The following is a 19,163-nucleotide window of genomic DNA, read 5'->3' as shown; positions in this document are numbered from 1 at the left end:
AGTCTGACTAGCGGAAACGTTCATTTATCTTTCCTAGCAGTTGAATTTCGAACGTTGAACAATCTATTTTGTGAACAAAACAATGGAAATAACCAAGAAACACAAGCACAAAGTCTTACTTCAGTAGACTTTCGTTTCAAGTCAATTAGACCAACTTGAATGCCTATTTCACTCAGTGTTGCAGTGTTGCAACGCGAGGTGGAATAGGATGTGTAGTTCTTTGACTCAGATTAATTTACCAGCTATGAAACATAACGTCAGAAATATTTTTCACTGAAAATGTAAGCATACTTTACTATTTGTTTTATTCACAAATGCGAGTGAAATGCTTTCACTGTGAACTCCTGACCACCCACCAAGGTGGCTGGTGGAATAGTCAATCTACCAGCATTTTAGGCCTTGGGTAGATTATTTGATAGTTACATCATTATTTATTTATTTGTTTATTGTTACATACACAGGATAGCGCGATTGTAACACATTTGGGCCCCCGAGTGGCGCATCGGTCCAGGGCACTGCATCTCAGTGGTTGAGGCGTCACGACAGACACACTAGTTCGATTCCAGGCGGTATCACAACTGGCCGTGATTGGGAGTTCCATAGGGCGGGGCACAGTTGGTTCAGCGTCGTCCGGGTTTGGCCGGTGTAGGCCTTCATTGTAAATGAGAATTTGTTCTTTTAACTGACTTGCCCAGTTAAATTAATAAAAAAAATCATCGCGATATCAGGCAACTACAATTTCGTGGAAACCGTCATACTCTCACGAGAGTAGCGTCACTCTATTTTTGTGTGTTGCCCTGACGCCTGCCAGATCATGCAACGTCTGGATAGGTATTTAACGTATCAGTTTAGCACATCATTTTTGCTGTTGTATTTTACCCCATTTTTCTCGCCAATTTCGATCTCGTCTCATAGCAATCTGTCAGTCGATGACACCGTCGATGACGTAGAACGCAACCATCGGTTAATACGTGCAACGTTTGAGCAGTGGACGCGACCTTTGTGTCAGTAGCTAGCAGGTGCACGGAACTCAAAATGATCTGAGATATGCGGAGCAAATATAACACAACAAGGTAAGGCCGTCCTGAAATAAATCAACATGTATTGACTGACTTTCTGACAACAACAAAAAAACGTGCACTGTATACGTAGGAAGACGCTTTACTTTAGCTAGCTAGCTAGCTAGCTAGTTTTTCCAAACCTGTTTGGTGGTGTCGCACCGGCGTCCGACGATGGCACTGGCTGGCTTTATCTGGCTTGCCAAGATCGAGTTAGCGCGCAGACTACGAAGTATCCATCCGTTTTTATGAATTGATAGTACCGATTGGCCAGGTTTATAAGACTCTGTCAATGCAATGTCAAGTTGTGTGTCATTTGAACTTCTGCCTGTTAACCTAGTTAGCCAAGAACTAGCTTTACTAGCCGGTCAGATAATTTGGAACTGTGTTATTGTAGCTAGCTGATCTGAGTCGGGAAATTAGGCGGTATTAGCTAACTAACGTTACAGCCAGGTCCAGAGAGTTTTCTAGATGGTAGTTACGTCATGATGTAATCTTTGGGAGGAGAGTCGGTTTTTATAATTAACCCAACGTATATGGCTATGAAATTAGCTAGCTAACGAGGTGTGTGATGCCAGTTGTTTGGCCGCTCTCAACCGATGCTCACTGACAGTGCTGTCTTGTGATCACTCAAACAGCAAGTTCCAGCATTGCTATACGAAGCCCCGCAACGGCGAGGATGTTCACTGGCCTGGCACAGAGACCATGGCAAGTCCTCTGCAGGGTCTACCTGCAGCAAAGAGCCCCACTGTCACAACGAACCCCCAGGGTTGCCCGACCATGCCACGGTGAGGCTCACATGTTCAAGTCAATGCACTGTTTTATGCATCACACTCTTTGTCAACTCTAAGTGTGTGTGTTGTGGGCCTATGGAATAAACATGTTATAGCTAACACACGCACACATTTCCCTACAGGGTGGCACAAGGTAGGGATGCACAATCTGTGGTTCAGCCATGACTTCCGTGTAGCCTCTCTAGCAACAGGCCAAGTCCAGTACTATTGTACCTCAGGCAGCAATAAGGATGGCCCCTCTCCTCCTCCGACACAAGGACCACCTACTACGGAGAAGGTGCTGGCTGGGGCAGCACAAGCCTATTCAGACTCCCCAGGTAAGAGCCACTGTTTGTCCTGTGTTGGCAATACATACATGGGTGTGTTCACTAGGAACCAAACGGAAGCAAACTTGTTTCCAACTGTTGATAAAACATTTAGCTACTGTGCCACTAATAAATACACCCCAGTATTCTGTTGAGGTGTAAGAACAGGGAAGTCTCTCTCCTTGAAGTCTTGCTACATCAAAATAGGAATGAAAAGTATGTCTTGGCCTCCCGAGTGGTGCAGCCGTCTAGGCACTGCATCACTAGAGGCGTTACTACAGACCCAGGTTCATTCCCGGGCTGTGCCGTGACTGGGATCCCATAGGCACACAATAGACCCATCGTCATTTGGATTAGGGGAGGGTTTGGCCGGTAGGGCTTTACTTGACTCATCGTGCTCTAGTGACTCCTTGTAGCTGGCCGGATGTCTGCGGGCTGGCCCCCGGTCGCCAGTTGAACAGTGTTTCCTCCGACACATTGGTGTGGCTGGCTTCCGGGTTAAGCTGGTGGGTATTAAGGAGCGCAATTAGGCAGGTCATGTTTTGAAGGATGCTTGACTCCGCCTTTGCCGCTCCCGAACCTGTTGGGGATTTGCAGCGTTGAGACAAGATCGCAAAATATCTTTAGAATGTTGTTGAAACATGCTTGACCCTAACCCCTAAAGCAGCTGGAAGTACTTCTGGTAAGTAGACATTACATCTTCAGTTATTGTGTTGAGTTATGTTCTTAGCTACTCTTATTTTAATTGGGAAATTCATCGCCACTGTTATATAATATATTTTTATTTTATCTCAGGTTCAGTAACCCCACAAGGTCTGACAAAAATGGAGACAATTCAAGTGAAAGTGCGGGCTGTCCTTAAGAAGAGGGACTATGGATCCAAGTACACCCAGAACAACTTTATCACTGCAGTGAGAGCTATGAACGAGTTCTGTCTCAAGCCAAGGTAAACCCTCTACAACTGTGAATTGAGACATTGAGGCATGACTTGAGGCATGACTGGATACAGGGCAAGTCAATCAAGGCAAAAGGATTGTTATCTTGAATGTTTTCTGTTGGTGCTTTGGTAATGTACACTGAAGGAAGTTGTAGACATCCTTTTCTGTAACCAGTGTATTCCAGGCATACCAGTGCTGCTTAGCATTACAAGCGTCCACTGAGCTAATGGGAAACACACTGTTGTGATTATCACATTATGGGACGTTAACATGCCCGTGACTCAGTCATTGATGCAAATACTCTTAATATACTCAGCCCACTGACTGTTAGTCTGTCCGTCTCTCTCTCTCTCGTGTGACCTCAGTGACCTGGTGCAGCTAAGAAAGATCCGTCGACGCAGCCCCCACGACGACACTGAGGCTTTCACTGTATTCCTGCGATCAGATGTGGAAGTCAAGTTAGTACATTTTACATTCCTTACTACTCATAAAATCATGTCATTAAAATGCAAGTGTTGGCAGGACCAAAATAGATATCAAGTGTTGGAATCATGCACTTTACAGTTGACCAGCACATTGGCAACCTTCTGCCAATGTGATGCTATTAGGTAGACCATATTGTATACAATACGAAAGCTTTCCATCAAGCAGTTCTTTTAATCTGATTTCCAGAGCTCTAGATGTGTGGGGAAGTCCTGAAGCCCTTGACAGAGAGCGGAAACTCAGGAAAGTGGAGGAGAGAGAGTACGAAGATAGTAGGTGTCCTCCACCCTGCAAACACATTCTGTGACTTAACTGTACATTAATCGGAAGGATGTATAGACTTGAGCTGTTTATGATATGCTTTGTTTTGTTTTTGTAACCCTGCCTAGTCTCTAATGGGTTTTATTCATTAGGCAACAGATTGAAGAAAACTGACTTGAAACGGGGAGGGGCGAGAAGGCTCATTTTAAGTTTTCTCTCCCATTTACAATTGCATCCCTTAATGAATATGACCTGGGCTTAAGCTCTGGTTCTTTAGTGTTCTTGAGAGGAATCACTGAGTGTCTCTTTCCTACAAGCTTGCACACGGTCTGTTTGAGGTCTCCTCACCCCTTTTTATTGTGTCATTCAGATATTTTCCGGAATCAGCAGTTGCTAAAGGAGTACAAAGATTTCTGGGGAAACACTAAGGTGAGTTTCGGCCCAAAGTGACCTGAAGCAGTGTGGTGATGGTCCCTATGGAATGCCCTCAAGCTTAGCTAATATTAAAAGAGCAAATGTTACCACAAGCATTTCGCTACACTCGCATTAACATCTGCTAACCATGTGTATGTGACAAATAAAATTTGAGTTGATTATTACACACTTTGACCAAAAATGTTCTGGTGGTCATTTGGGTAGATCTACCAAGATATCTTGAGGATAGAAATGCAATTGTCCACAATTTCTACTATATTAGCCATGTTATTTTTTTTTTATAGCTATACTAGCCACAACTAAATGGATGTACAGACAGGATCTCCTGACCAGACTGCATATGATAGACAAAGAAATGGCCACAGTACAGTAGTTACATGTCCTGCTGGCCGCTACTCAAAACCAGAGCTGTCAATGTCCTTCATGTGACCTTTGACCCTGTGTGGGGTTATTTAATCCACAAAGCCCTTTATCACTGCATTACATGACAATGTCATTCACACCGACTGTCATTGACACAGTGCCTCTGTATAGTGCCGGACTCCTTTACAGGAAAACACTGCACCCCCCTAGCATGTGATGGTGCATTCTATAATGTCCTTATTTTTTGTGTGCTAGAATATCATCTAAATATGTTAACTTTGATTTAGCTGGCAACTGTAGCCTGTATGAAGGGCTCTTATGGTAAAACGAAAGATGTGTTTTTGCATTATGTCTTGACTACTTTTTTTGTACCATTTAGCTGAAAGGGTCAATTCTACATTAACCTAGATTTCAAAAGTGAATTTGATTTTAAAAAATGATTAAAAATTGTTTTGTTTTTTCCAGAATTGAATTAAAATGAAATTGACCCTGGTGTTTTTCCTAGAATAAGTCTGATATAGGTGAAATGTCTCCAGTAGGCTTAATCTCCCTTCTCATGTCATGTAGCCCCGATCAGGCAGCAAGAGGGCAACATTTTCACAAGGGCCGGGGAAGGTGGTGATGGTGGCCATATGCATGTAAGTCTCCTTTTCCTCATCTGTTTTCCACTCCCGGCATAGTATCGTTACACTGTTTGTTTTTTACCCTACTGTGAAGTTGAGTCATGAAAAACAACACAGAAATGGCTTATTATTCTTATGCATGGCAGAAATGTTTTAATGTAGTTACAAATTCAATTTCTTCATCCAGGGATTCAAATGTAAGTAAAGTACAAGTTGTTCAGGGGTAGGTTCTTACACCAGACTGTTGGGCTATTGAGTTAGCAGTCACATGAGGGACTCCACTAGGTCTGTTCAGATTGACCCCCATGTCAGGCAGGAAGTACAGGAGTTAGCGTAATTCATTTACAAGACACGGTATGGGTCTTAAAGGGGCAATCTGCAGTTGCTACATCAATTTTCTTTAAACTTGGAAATTAATTAAATATATTCCCATTTGATTCTTGAAGGATATACTTAGCTTTAAATGCCTTTAAATGAGTTTAGTTCAACTCTTTTCACCCCTTCAGAACCCAAAATATTTCCTGGTTTTACTCCAATGTTTGTAAATGTAAACGCACTGTATAGCCTCACAACATGGTTAAAACTATTATTGTGATATCATGGGTGGTCAGTCCTTGCATCCATAGCTCGGTCTATGAATTTCAGTGGTTACATTTCTCCAAGCCCATTCCTCAGCTTTTTACTGAAAAGGGCAGAGTTACTGCTTTATCATTTCAATTAAGAATTCTAGCTTTAACTCTGTCTGCATACAGCCACTATCAAACGCGTTGATACATTGAGGTTGGAAAATATCCTCGATCATGCAAAGAAAAGGTAGTCGAACAAAAAATGTTACAAACACTGGCAACCACCCTTTGAATTATATTGCAGGTTTATAAGACAGGGTGACCCTTTAGCTGCCCTGTTTGAGAACTATTATTTTCTTGATGTTTAGATGTTGTAAGGTTGATTTGTTTTTCTCTGCCCTCAGTAATGGACTGAATTTCTTCTTCAAGCTCCTGGCTTGGGTGTACACTGGATCAGCCAGCATGTTCTCAGAGGCCATTCACTCCCTGGCTGACACCTGCAACCAGGTCAGATACAGTGGCTATGTCCAAATTATCTCTCCTTCTCACAGGGTGCATTTGATCACTTCCCTTCGCTGATTTGAAAGGAAATGTCTGGTATTGGAAATATTGTAGAAACTTCTCACAATCCCATGCCTCAGTCAATCCACTGCTTTCAGATGTGTGGGGAGTAGTGTACAAGTGCACACTCCAGGAGAAAGGAGATATTGTTGGGAGGCACCCGCCATCCACTTGCTACCAAGAAGTTCACATGTCGTCACATGCCCTTATATTGTAATTAGGGATGAGTTAGAATTATTTATTAATATAATTGGTCCCATCTCTGTTTGCAGTAGATAACGCCAGTAGCCATGGTTAGTTGAAATGTATCATAGTAATCGTAAACGTTGTTCTATACAGTATATTGTGGAAAGGCAGCAGGTTCTGTTAACACCTATCACTCTCTCCTGCAGGCTCTTCTTGCAATCGGCATCAGCCAGTCTGTCCGCAACCCTGACGCTGTCCACCCGTGAGGAGCACACTACCGTTAATTATACTTACGGTGTTACTGTCTCAGTTCACCCTCTGCTTCAACGCGTCTGTGGTGTCTGTCTTCCGGAGGGGGTTGAGTGCAGATATAAAACAAACTCTGTTTTTCTTCCCTGATTTAAGGTACGGTTTCTCAAACATGCGCTACATCGCCTCTCTCATCAGTGGCGTAGGTATCTTCATGATGGGGGCGGGTCTCTCCTGGTACCATGGCATCATGGGACTGCTGCACCCACAGCCAATCGAGTCTCTGCTTTGGGTGAGTGGTGGCCTTATTGTTACCTCGGCTGGGCACTTTGGGCATGACCATGTGCAGAATCGCTCTTTTTGATCACACATAAATAAGTGGCTGTTTGGGATGCAAAATGTGTACAGTGATTCTGTACAATACGATTGCTATGTACCCTATATCAAACATTCACATAGTCTTACTGAGTCACTATAATGGACTGTGATTTTGGGGCACCGTCCCTCTTAATAGTTGGTTTGTGTTTTTGTCTCTTGCAGGCTTACTGTATCTTGGCAGGATCTCTGGTTTCAGAAGGAGGTAGGTTATGATCTGATGTTACCATCACCCTCTGGGGCCATATTTAACAAGTGTAGAATTTCAGTGCACCTTTTCATTCAACACATCTACTGCATTACATCCAATGCGGGCTAGCAAGCATCTCCGAGTAGGATTGCTGACTTGGGTTCAGTTTTTGTCTTTTAGATCACAAAGAATAAGATTATCTGGATGGGGGGGGCTGATCTTAGATCAACACTCCTACTCTGAGATGCTTTTTATTTAAATATATGTTGCCCCATTTTTTATTATTTTTTTTACCCAATTTCGTGGTTAGTAATTACTATCTTGTCTCATCGCTACAACTCCCGTACGGGCTCGGGAGAGATCAAGGTTGAAGCCACACTTCTTAACACCGAGCGCATCCAACCTGGAAGCCAGCCGCAACAATGTGTCGGAGGAAACCTGGCGACCTTGGTTAGCGTGCACTGCGCCCGGCCTGCCACAGGAGTCGCTGGTGCTCGATGAGACAATATCCCTACCGGCCAAACCCTCCCTAACCTGGACGACACTAGGCCAATTGTGCGTCGCCCCACGGACCTCCCGGTCACGGCCGGCTGTGACAGAGCCTGGGTGCAAACCCAGAGTCTCTGGTGGCACAGCTAGCGCTGCGAGGCAGTGCCCTAGACCACTGCGCCACCCGGAGGCCCTACTCTGAGATGCTTGATAGCCCCTGATGTGTATATTTATTTATAATGAATGTAATGCACTATATGTATTGACTGGGAAGGTGCACTGTGACTGTTCTATGGAACCTATGACAGTAATATTTATTCTCCCTCCCATCTCAGCAACACTGCTAGTGGCCATCAATGAGATCAAAAAGAGTGCTGGCCAGCAAGGAGTGTCCTTCTACGAATATGGTTTGTACAATATTAATGTGTTTTGTTACCTTTTTATTTGATGTATACATCAATGACTTGAGTATCACCCAAATGCTAATCTACCCAGAATTCTTACATGACCCCAAACATTAAAGGGGCAACCAGCAGTTGCCACATCCATTTTTGGACTTATAAATATATACCCATTGATTCATGAAGAATAGAACTTCTAAATGCCTCATGAGCTTCTTTCAACTGTCATACCCCACCAGAACCTAAAATATAAGCTTGTTTACTCCAAACATTTTTACACAAAATAAATGTAAGAAACACTGTATCCCCTCAACATGGTTTAAACTATAATTGGAATATCATGGATGGTCAGTCCTTGCATTCATGGCTGTCTACGAATTTGATTGGTTACATTACTCCAGCCCCAACCCTCAGCTTTTCACTGAAACGGGGGCAGGGACAATGCTTTTTTTAAATTATCTACTGCTCATGGTCCATCTATCCAGAAAATGTTAAGAACTTTGAAAGTTTCTTTAAGTGTAGTTAACCATCCAGCACTATGATGAAACTGGTTCTCATGAGGACCGCCACAGGAAAGGAAGACCCAGAATTACCTCTGCTGCAGAGGATATGTTCATTAGAGTTAACTGTACCTCAGATTGCAGCCCAAATGAATGCTTCAAGTAACAGACTAAACTGTTCAGAGGAGACTGTAAATCGTGTCTTCATGGTTGAATTACTACAAAGAAACCACTAAAGGACACCAATAAGAAGACTTGCTTGGGAAAATAAACACGAGCAATGGACATTCGATCGGTGGAAATCAGTCCTTTGGTATGAGTCCAAATTTGAGATTTTTGGTTCCAACCACCATGTCTTTGTGAGACGCAGAGTAGGTATATGAATGATCTCCGAATGTGTGGTTCCCACCATGAACCATGGAGGTGTGATGGTGACAGTCTGGGATTTATTTAGAATTCAAGGCACACTTAACCAGCATGACAACCACAGCGATACTCCACCCCCTCTGGTTTGCGCTTAGTGGGACCGTCATTTGTTTTTCAACAGGACAATGACCAAATTCACCTTCAGGCTGTGTAAAGGCAATTTGACTAAGGAGTGGAGTGCTGCATCAGATGATCTGGCCTCCACAATCACCCATCCTCAACCCAATTGAGATGGTTTGGGATGAGTTGGACCGCAGAGTGAAGGAAAAGCAGCCAACAAGTATTCAGCATATGTGAGAACTCCAAGACTGTCGGTAAAGTATTCCAGGTGAAGATGGTTGAGAGAATGCCATGAGTGTGCAAAGCTGTCAAGGCAAAGGGTGGCTCACTTTGAAGAATATAAAATATATTTTGATTTGTTTTAACACTTTTTTTTTTGGTTACTACATACAGTTGTGGCCAAAAGTTGAGAATGACAAATATTAATTTCCACAAAGTTTGCTGCTTCAGTGTCTTTATATATTTTTGTCAGCTGTTACTATGGAATACTGAAGTATAATTACAAGCATTTCATAAGTGTCAAAGGCTTTTATTGACAATTACATGAAGGTGATGCAAAGAGTCAATATTTGATGTGTTGACCCTTTTTTTCAATCTGCAATCTGCCCTGGCATTCTGTCAATTAACTTCTGGGCCACATTCTGACTGATGGCAGCCCATTCTTGTATAACCAAGCTTGGAATTTCAGAATTTGTGGGGTTTTGTTTGTCCACCCTCTTCTTGAGGATTGACCACGTTCTCAATGGGATTAAGGTCTGGGGAGTTTCCTGGCCATGGACCCAAAATATCAATGTTTTGTTCCCCGAGCCACTTAGTTATCACTTTTGCCTTATGGCAAGGTGCTCCATCCTGGAAAAGGCTTTGTTCGTCACCAAACTGTTCCTGGATGGTTGGGAGAAGTTGCTCTCGGAGGATGTGTTGGTACCATTCTTTATTCATGGCTGTGTTCTTAGGCAAGATTGTGAGTGAGCCCACTCCCTTGGCTATAAGAAGCAACCCCACACATGAATGGTCTCAGGATGCTTTACTGTTGGCATGACACAGGACTAATGGTAGCGCTCACCTTGTCTTCTTCGGATAAGCTCTTTTCCGGATGCCCCAAACAATCGGAAAGGGGATTCATCAGAGAAAATTACTTTACCCCAGTCCCCAGCAGTCCAATCCCTGTACCTTTTGTAGAACCTCAGTCTGTCCCTGATGTTTTCCCTGGAGAGAAGTGGCTTCTTTGCTACCTTCTTGACACCAGGCCATCCTCAAAGTCTTTGCCTCACTGTGTGTACAGATGCACTCACACCTGCCTGCTGCCATTCCTGAGCAAGCGCTGTACTGATGGTTCCCCGATCCCGCAGCTGAATCAACTTTAGGAGATGGTCCTGGTGCTTGCTGGACTTTCTTGGGTGCCCTGAAGCCTTCACAACAATTGAACCGCTCTCCTTGAAGTTCTTGATGATCCGATAAATGGTTGCTTTAGGTGCAATTGTACTGGCAGCAATAGCAAAGGGCCTGTGAAGCCCTTTTTTTGTGCAAAACGATTGACGGCATATGTATCATGGCGGGTAACCATGATTGACAGAGGAAGAACAATGATTCCAAGCACCACCCTCCCTTTGAAGCTTCCAGTCTATTATTTGAACTCGATCAGCATGCCAGAGTGATCTCCAGCCCTGTTCCTCAACACTCACACCTGTGTTAACGAGAGAATCACTGACATGTCAGCTGGTCCTTTTCCACTGCATTTCAGCCCTGCCACAAATGTTTTCGGGATTCAGTTAATTTGCATGGCAAAGAGGGACTTTGCAGTTAATTGCAATTCATCTGATCACTTTTCATAACATTCTGGAGTATATGCAAATTGCTGGTCAGACAATCTAAGGCAGCAGACTTTGAAAATTCATATTTGTGTCATTCTCAAAACTTTTGGCCACGACGACTGTACATGATTCCGTGTGTTATTTCATAGATTTGATTAGAGGTCGACCGATTATGATTTTAATACCGATTTATTGGAGGACCCCCCCCCCCAAAAAAAAAAGCCTATGCCGATTTAATAAAATAAAAAAATGTTTTATGTATTTGTACAAATGACAGTTACAATACTGAATGAACACTTATTTTAACTTAATATAATACATCAATAAAATCAATTTAGCCTCAAGTAAATAATGAAACATGTTCAATTTGGTTCAAATAATGCAAAAACCAAGTGTTGGAGAAGAAAGTAAAAGTGCAATATGTGCTATGTAAGAATAGTGGATGGATATTCTTATAGGCACTTTAGTATTGCCAGTGTAACAGTATAGCTTCCGTCCCTCTCCTCACTCCTCCCTGGGCTCGAACCAGCAACACAACGACAATTAGCGCGCGCTAACTAGCTAGCCATTTCACTTCGGTTACACGAGCCTCATCTCGGGAGTTGATAGGCTTGAAGTCATAAACAGTGCAATGCTTGACGCACAACGAAGAGCTGCTGGCAAAACGCAACAAAGTGCTGTTTGAATGAATGTTTACGCTCCTGCTTCTGCCTACCACCGCTCTCAGATACTTGTATGCTCAGTCAGATTATATGCAACACAGGACATGCTAGATAATATCTAGTAATATCATCACCCATGTGTAGTTAACTAGTGATTATGATTGATTGTTTTTTTATAAGATAGGCTTAATGCTAGCTAGCAACTTACCTTGGCTTACTGCATTCGAGTAACAGGCAGTCTCCTTGTGGAGTGCAACGAGAGGCAGGTCGTTACTGCGTTGGACTAGTTAAGGTTGCAAGATTTGGTCCCCCGAGCTGACAAGGTGAAAATCTGTCGTTCTGCCCCTGAACAAGGCAGTTAACCCACCGTTCCTAGGCAGTCATTGAAAATAAGAATGTGTTTCTTACTGACTTGCCTAGTTAAATAAAGGTGTGTGTGTGTGTGTGTGTGTGTGTATATATATATATATAAATAAACATTTAATCTGCAAATCGGCGCCCAAAAATAATGATTTCCGATTGTTATGAAAACTTGAAATCGCTCCTAATTAATCGGCCATTCCGATTAATCGGTCGACCTCTAGTTTTGATGTTTTCACTATTATTCTACAATGTAAAAAATAAACCCTTGAATGATTTGGCGTGTCATCTTTTGACTGGTACTGTATGTGCATCAGTAGTTATTGTTGTGATTAGTAAGGCAGTATGTTTTGATGAGCAGTGATGCAGAGCCGAGACCCCAGCACTAACGTGGTGCTGCTGGAAGACTCTGCTGCCGTACTGGGAGTGATCATGGCCTCAAGCTGCATGGGGCTCACCTCGCTCACAGGTACACACACACCTACTCCGAGACCCTATTCATTCCCCCACGCATACATTCCCCACTCATACAGGCGCTCACATGTCATTTCCAGTAGGACAACTTTGTACAACTTGAGGTCACCAGTTACGCAGCTGTCTGAACTCTGGACAGTCAAGACTTTATATTACCAGTAAACCAATGCTGTGTGTTCTGAGTCTGAAATCTGTACATAGTTCTAACATCCTATGTAGCCTTCAAATGCAGTAAAGATGACCTGGAACGCGTCCATAGTCAGACCGCAACACTGTATATGGTACCATTTGGGACATAGACCAACTCTTTTTAAAATATTTTTTATATATATATTTTGTTTCTTTTCTCATCGTGCCAGGTAACCCACTGTACGATAGCCTGGGCTCTCTGGGTGTGGGAACCCTCCTGGGGGCTGTGTCCGCCTTCCTCATCTACACCAACACTGAGGCCCTGCTGGGACGCTCCATCCAGGCCGAGCACGTCCAGAAGCTCACAGAGTTCCTGGAGAACGACCCCGCCGTCCGGTCAGTAGCCCTGTTGGATGCTGATCTGGCTTAGGGGAGGGGAAGCTGATCATAGATCTATAGCTAGGGGAATCTTCACCTTGGAGCGGTCCCCCCAGGCCTCCATGGCCCCTGTCCCAGTTGTTTATTAACCACAAAACTAAATGCAAGCAGGTAGGGACGACCTGGAGTTTTCGATGAGAAATGCTCATTTTAGTTTTCTATTATGACCTTGCCTCTGTCCCTGTACCAGGGTTGCGCTCATAAAGTACTGAATGGGGAAAAAAAACAGACTAAAACAGGGTAGGACAACCAATAAGAAGTAGGCCTACTAATTGTAATTTTCGACCTCAAAGCTTTCTAAAACGTCTTCTGTCATGGTCCCCACACGATCCAGGCCTCAGCTCTCAGCACTGACATTATAGTCCAGGACAGGGTTTCACAAACTCCCCTGGGTGCATGTTTTTGCCCTAGCACTGATTTCAAATAACCACCTCATCAAGCTTTGATTATTTGATTCGGCTGTGTATTGCTCAGGCAAAAACAGAAACTTACCCCCTGGGAGGCCCCAGGACCGAGTTTGGGAAACCATGGTCCAGGATCATGCTGTTCCAAAGCATCCATCATAAAGTATTTATTGCACTTGTACATGCTTTGCCGTACAGGAGGTCCGGGAGGGAAGTTTTGGCAATGGGGCTTTATGTAAAGCTGTGAAGTTGCCCCGTGGACTCACTTGGTGCTTTTCCATTGAGACTTACCAGTGGGCCGCCAGTGTTTTACCTTACTGTCAGCTCTAGCGTTGTGGTGTTTCCATCAGGAGTGTGACACAAAAGACTTGTGGCGAGCAGAAACGACAACCTCTGCAGCATTCAAGACTGTTGCTTTGTGTGAAGTTGTTAATAGTTAGCCGTTATGTAAATACAAGATGAAAAGTCAGAGCAGGTCTGCTGGAGCCATGGCCAGAGAAAGAGAGCTGATTTAAGATCAAAATGAATAAGATTGCAATGACAGAGGGGGACTTGATCCCACATCTGTACTCCTACTCTGAGATGCTTGATATATGCGGCCCCAGATATGTTCTTAATGTTTTCATGTTATGGTTTGTCAGTGACCTTGCACAAAATAAATATTGCACAAGAGTTAGCTTCTTAGCTCATTTACACCTGTGGTCCCTATTTTTTTTATATATTTTTTTACATTTGTGCTATTTAACCCCCACTTTGTCTTTACTGTGACCAGGGCGATCCACGATGTGAAGGCCACAGACCTGGGGCTGAGTAAAGTGCGCTTCAAGGCGGAGGTGGACTTTGACGGGCGGGTGGTGACCCGTTCCTACCTGGAGAAGCAGGACATCGAACAGATCCTCAACGTAAGGCTGACGCTAACAAAGAGACTGTTTTTCACCATAGCTTTTTAGCTTTCCTTCTGCTTTGGAAAGTTGGATGCCTGGATTACTAGGGTTGATGATCTGCAATGTACAATCCTTTTAAAGCTGCAATCTGGGATTTGTTTTTCAGCCAAGCAGTAGCACTTCCACTTGTTTTGGTATACAGCCAAGGGATGGGGCTGGGGAAATTAGTCTTTGTTTCAAACTGATTTAATACTTTAAATAAAATAAAAAGTGAATGAATATTGCTTAGTGACACTACTCCCTGAATGTAACAGCACAAGCTATGATTATCTAGTCATGTGTATCTTTGTTGTGGCTTGTAGGACATCCAGCAGGTGAAGACCACTGATGAGCTGGAGAACTTTATGCTGAAGCACGGCGAGAACATCATTGACACCCTGGGGGCCGAGGTGGACCGCCTGGAGAAAGAGCTCAAGGTAGAGAGGAGCTACACTCCCATTCTCTGTTCCATTCTCCCCCAGTGTGCACACGTTCAATCCCCGTTATGAATTTAAAAAGTACTGGATTGGTGTAAGAACTATTTTGAACTCCCTCGAGCACATGCATACATCGAATCAATTCATGAAGAACCAATCCATTAATAAAGGAGGGTAAGGAAGTGCACAGTTCAGGGAAAAGGTTAGGGATTCAGAACCAAACAGGCCTGAGTACACTGTTGCAGCTTGTGGGGCTTGTTAAGTACACCTCAGCAATATTTCACATGAGACATCTTGTATTAATTGTTAGTTGGTGATCAAAACCACAAATATGAACTCTAATGCATACTGTACTCTTATACATTGTCATCCAAGTTGATGGCTGCCATTCATTTAATACTTTTGTGGAAGATCTAATGCATCCTGTTTCTTTGTCACTCCACAGCAACGCAACCCAGAGGTACGGCACGTCGACCTGGAGATTCTATAACACTACGGATCTACGCAGGGGAAAGTCGTGCGACTGCAAGAAGGAACTAGAGAAATGGGGTTTGGAGGATAGCCAAGCCGACCTCTGCCTCCCGCTGTCTCCCATCCTCTCCAACTCATCTGAACAAGTCTTACTGTAGCTTAGTCCTTTTTGGTCATTTATCAGGATCCTTATTAGCTGTTACGATAGCAGCAGCTACTCTTCCTGGGGTCCACATGAAACATGACATAATCCAGAACATTAATAGACAAGAACAGCTCAAGGACAGAACTATATAAGCAACAGACACGTGCTGGGACAGTGATTTAATTAGTTCCACTTCTTTCCATGTTGATTTGACCATGCCGTTACCAATGTTACGAAGTGTTTGTTCGAAAGCACAGAGGTATTGGAGACAGTGGCACACCTGGTGTGGCAGTGAACTGGGCTCAAAGCACGGAAGTTCTGAAATTGGACTTGGTCGTGGTGCGTTTCACACACTAGCTGTACAGTTACCTTTTGAATATAGTTCTCGTGTTGACTTTTATTAATCTTTCCACAAGAACAAAAAAACAAGTCAGTTGAAAAATCATGTCTTTTGACTATTCAAACGGACCAGTATCAATAAGCAGTTATATACTGAACAAAAATATTAATGCAACAATTTCAACAGTTTACTGAGTTACAGTTCATATAAGGTACTCAGTCAATTGAAATAAATAAATTAGGCCCTAATATATGGATTTCACCTGTCTGGGAAATGTGGGCCTGGGAGGACATAAGCACACCCACTGGGGAGCCAGGCCCAGCCAATCAGAATGAATCTTTACCTACAAGGGCTTTATTACTGACATACTCTTCAGTTTCATCAGCTGTCTGGGTGGCTGGTCTCAAGTTTTCCCACATGTGAAGAAGCCGGATGTGGAGGTCCTGGGCGTACGTGTGTGGTTACACATGGTCTGCGGTTGTGAGGGCCGGTTGGAAGTACAGCCAAATTCTCTAAAATGGCGTTTGAGGTGGCTTATGGTAGAGAAATTAATATTTAAATCTCTGGCAACTGCGCTGGTGGACATTCCTGCAGTCAGCATGTTCCCTTAACTTGAGAGACGTGGCATTGTTGTGACAAAATGGCACATTTAATTGGCCTTTTATTCCCAGCACAAGGTGCAGCTGTGTAATGATCATGCTGTTTAATCATCTTCTTGATATGCCACACCTCTCAGGTGTATGGATTATCTTGGCAAAGGAGAAATCCTCACTAACCGGGATGTAAATACATTTGTGCACAACATTTGAGAGAAATAAGCTTTTTGTGCGTAGGGAACAATTCTGGGATCTTTTATTTGAGCTCATGAAACATGGACCTAAAACTTTACATGTTGCGTTTATATTGTTGTTCATTATACATAAAGCTTATGAAGCTACATGGAACCGTACTCCCTCTGCAAGTATTCCTTTATGAATGCAAATAATTATTCAAGTACACTTAACAAAAGCAGCAGAGAAGAGTTTATTTTCAATATGTAGAGAAAGTATTTTTTCCCTTTGCTTATATTTTAGGTAATGTACCTATGAACACTGCAAGATGGCATGTTCAGATCTCGCCGGTTCATTGAATGGAAATGTGCATTAGTGATGACTAGCTTGCATTACTATAACATGTTATTGGTAGCATAATACCATTGATGAAAGAAGAGTTGTTCAAAAGGGTTCTAAGAATTATTGATTTGAAATATTTAAAATAATTGAGTGAGATGACTGATCTTGAATACAGTAGCACTAGTGTGAGAAATCACACCAATGTTATGAAAATACTCTTGATACAGCTGTGGACCTCTGCGTGTTGTGAAATTCTGCAAACGTGGGGGCGGTCAGTTGTTTGCTCTGTCAGCAGATGACAGATTGGGTTTTTGCTCCAAAGATGAAGTGGTCTTCGGACAACCAGACAGAGCGAACGTCCCCTCCTTTAGCACTATAAATAATAGTAGGCTGTCGGTAGCCATTTTGTTTCTGAGCCTTATGTGAAATAAAACTCATGTTTTACCATGGACATTCTGTGTATAGACTAAGACAATGACAAATAAATAATATTAATGCTGACTATCCATAAAAGATTGATGTTTGTACAGCCATTGCCCCAACTTTGACCTTCCCAGCTTGATAGTTCTGCTCTATGTGGGTGTAGTCAGTAAGTGAAATATTCTGAATGTTGCAGATAGAAATGTAATGAATAGAGCTGACATGATTCCTAATTCTATATGACAGAAAATCATAGCTGTGATATATCATTAATTTCTCCCTGAAAGTTCTGTAACATTTCACCTGCCTGAGAAGACTCATTGCATTCAATGACTGCTTTTCTTTGAATTCTGTGCTCATGTCTGTGTTGATGTAATGGACAGTCTAGCCAATGAACAAGTTGCAGGGACACAGCTGTAAGCTTATACCCTAATGGTGAATACATACTCGGCTTTCTTTAGAGGTGGGCTGGAGTTCTACATTTTGTCGGGGGTGAGGTGGATATATATATTTTTTAAAGGTGTTCATTGATAATGTAAGATTTCCTTTGGTTATAGAACAATGAAACTACTGCTGAAGGAGTTCAAATAAATCTTAATTTATGAACATTTATCATCTTTTTTTCTTAGAGTTGTTAGTATTCCTTAAGACTGATGAATTACTCCTGTAATTATTTTGAATGGGGAGGACATAGTTCAACACAAGGAATGCCTGTCAATTTGGGCATCACAATTCCACACTATAGGTATTTGTCCACTTGGGAGACATACTATAAATATCCTCCCTGTCTTCCCATTAGGTACCTTTTATTTTTTCCTATTGTGGGGCTCCACTATCTTAGTGGTCTGGCATGGTATGAGTGGATACTTACAGGGAGAACAGTATTGCAGTAATCTTCAAATGTATTTCCTATAGGCTGGTTTCCCAGACACAGATTAGGCTTCTTCTTGAAGCACTTTCATTGAAGAATCTCAGCCTGGTCTCATAGACTAGATGTAACATAGTAAATGTAAATCTGGGACAGTCATTAGTACGATATTGTAAGATTGGTGTTGTTATACAAGACCGATGGTTACTTAAGGCCCACCCTGTTCTGGATGGGTGCGGGTATATAACGTGAAGGTCTAGCAACCCAAAAATTGCGAGTTCAAATCTCATCACGGACAATTTTAGTATTTGAGCTAATTAGCAAATTTTCAACTACTTGCTACTTAGCATGTTAGCTAACCTTAAATCATTTTAGCTAACTCTTCCCCTAACCTTAACCATTTTAGCTACCTCCTAAACTTAACACTAACCCCTAACTCCTAACCTAGCTAACGTTAGCCAGGTGGGTCGTACAATAGCAAAACGCATTGCAGTCTATTGTGCATGACTTCGTACAGCCACAGCCCTACACAGCTAAGTATGTTAAATATTCGCTTATTATGAGCAGAGCGGCTGTGGTGCTGAGACCGCGATCAGTCTTCGCAGTTTATTTTGTACTGTCCATGGTGCTGAATGTTTGTGCGCCAGTAATAGTGCGCAACGATTTGATTCCCGCGGACTCTAGATGTATTTTACCCATATAGTACTACAGGTCTCTGCACTAAGCTAATGTGACCCATCAATCAATTGGATGCTTTATGTTTTATGCTGCATTTGCTGAAGCATAAAACATTAGTCAATTATTGGTTATCAATATATAACTAACATAGGATACAGGATTGGCGTGGAACACCCTGAATTTAAATCAAATAACATTTTAATAGCCACATGCACATAATACAACAGG

The 19,163-nt window shown here is 42.7% G+C and overlaps 1 protein-coding gene across 1 annotated transcript; it reads left to right on the top strand.

Moving 5' to 3' along the window:
* Nucleotides 1–786: 786 nt before the first annotated feature.
* slc30a9 (solute carrier family 30 member 9) lies at nucleotides 787–17,999 on the top strand. Its single transcript, XM_035767772.2, has 18 exons — nucleotides 787–1,073; nucleotides 1,697–1,846; nucleotides 1,975–2,169; nucleotides 2,953–3,103; nucleotides 3,461–3,553; nucleotides 3,768–3,850; nucleotides 4,210–4,268; nucleotides 5,205–5,275; nucleotides 6,231–6,333; nucleotides 6,780–6,835; nucleotides 6,979–7,114; nucleotides 7,363–7,402; nucleotides 8,212–8,283; nucleotides 12,458–12,565; nucleotides 12,930–13,095; nucleotides 14,314–14,443; nucleotides 14,788–14,901; nucleotides 15,347–17,999. Exons 2-18 carry the CDS (start codon nucleotides 1,738–1,740, stop codon nucleotides 15,389–15,391), a joined length of 1,731 nt encoding a protein of 576 aa, XP_035623665.1. The 5' UTR covers nucleotides 787–1,073; nucleotides 1,697–1,737; the 3' UTR covers nucleotides 15,392–17,999.
* The last annotated feature ends 1,164 nt before the right edge of the window (nucleotides 18,000–19,163 follow it).

The sequence above is a fragment of the Oncorhynchus keta genome, chromosome 4 (assembly GCF_023373465.1).
Source record: "Oncorhynchus keta strain PuntledgeMale-10-30-2019 chromosome 4, Oket_V2, whole genome shotgun sequence".
NCBI classification, from domain to species: domain Eukaryota; kingdom Metazoa; phylum Chordata; class Actinopteri; order Salmoniformes; family Salmonidae; genus Oncorhynchus; species Oncorhynchus keta.
This window is presented reverse-complemented; position numbering and strand designations above follow the sequence as displayed.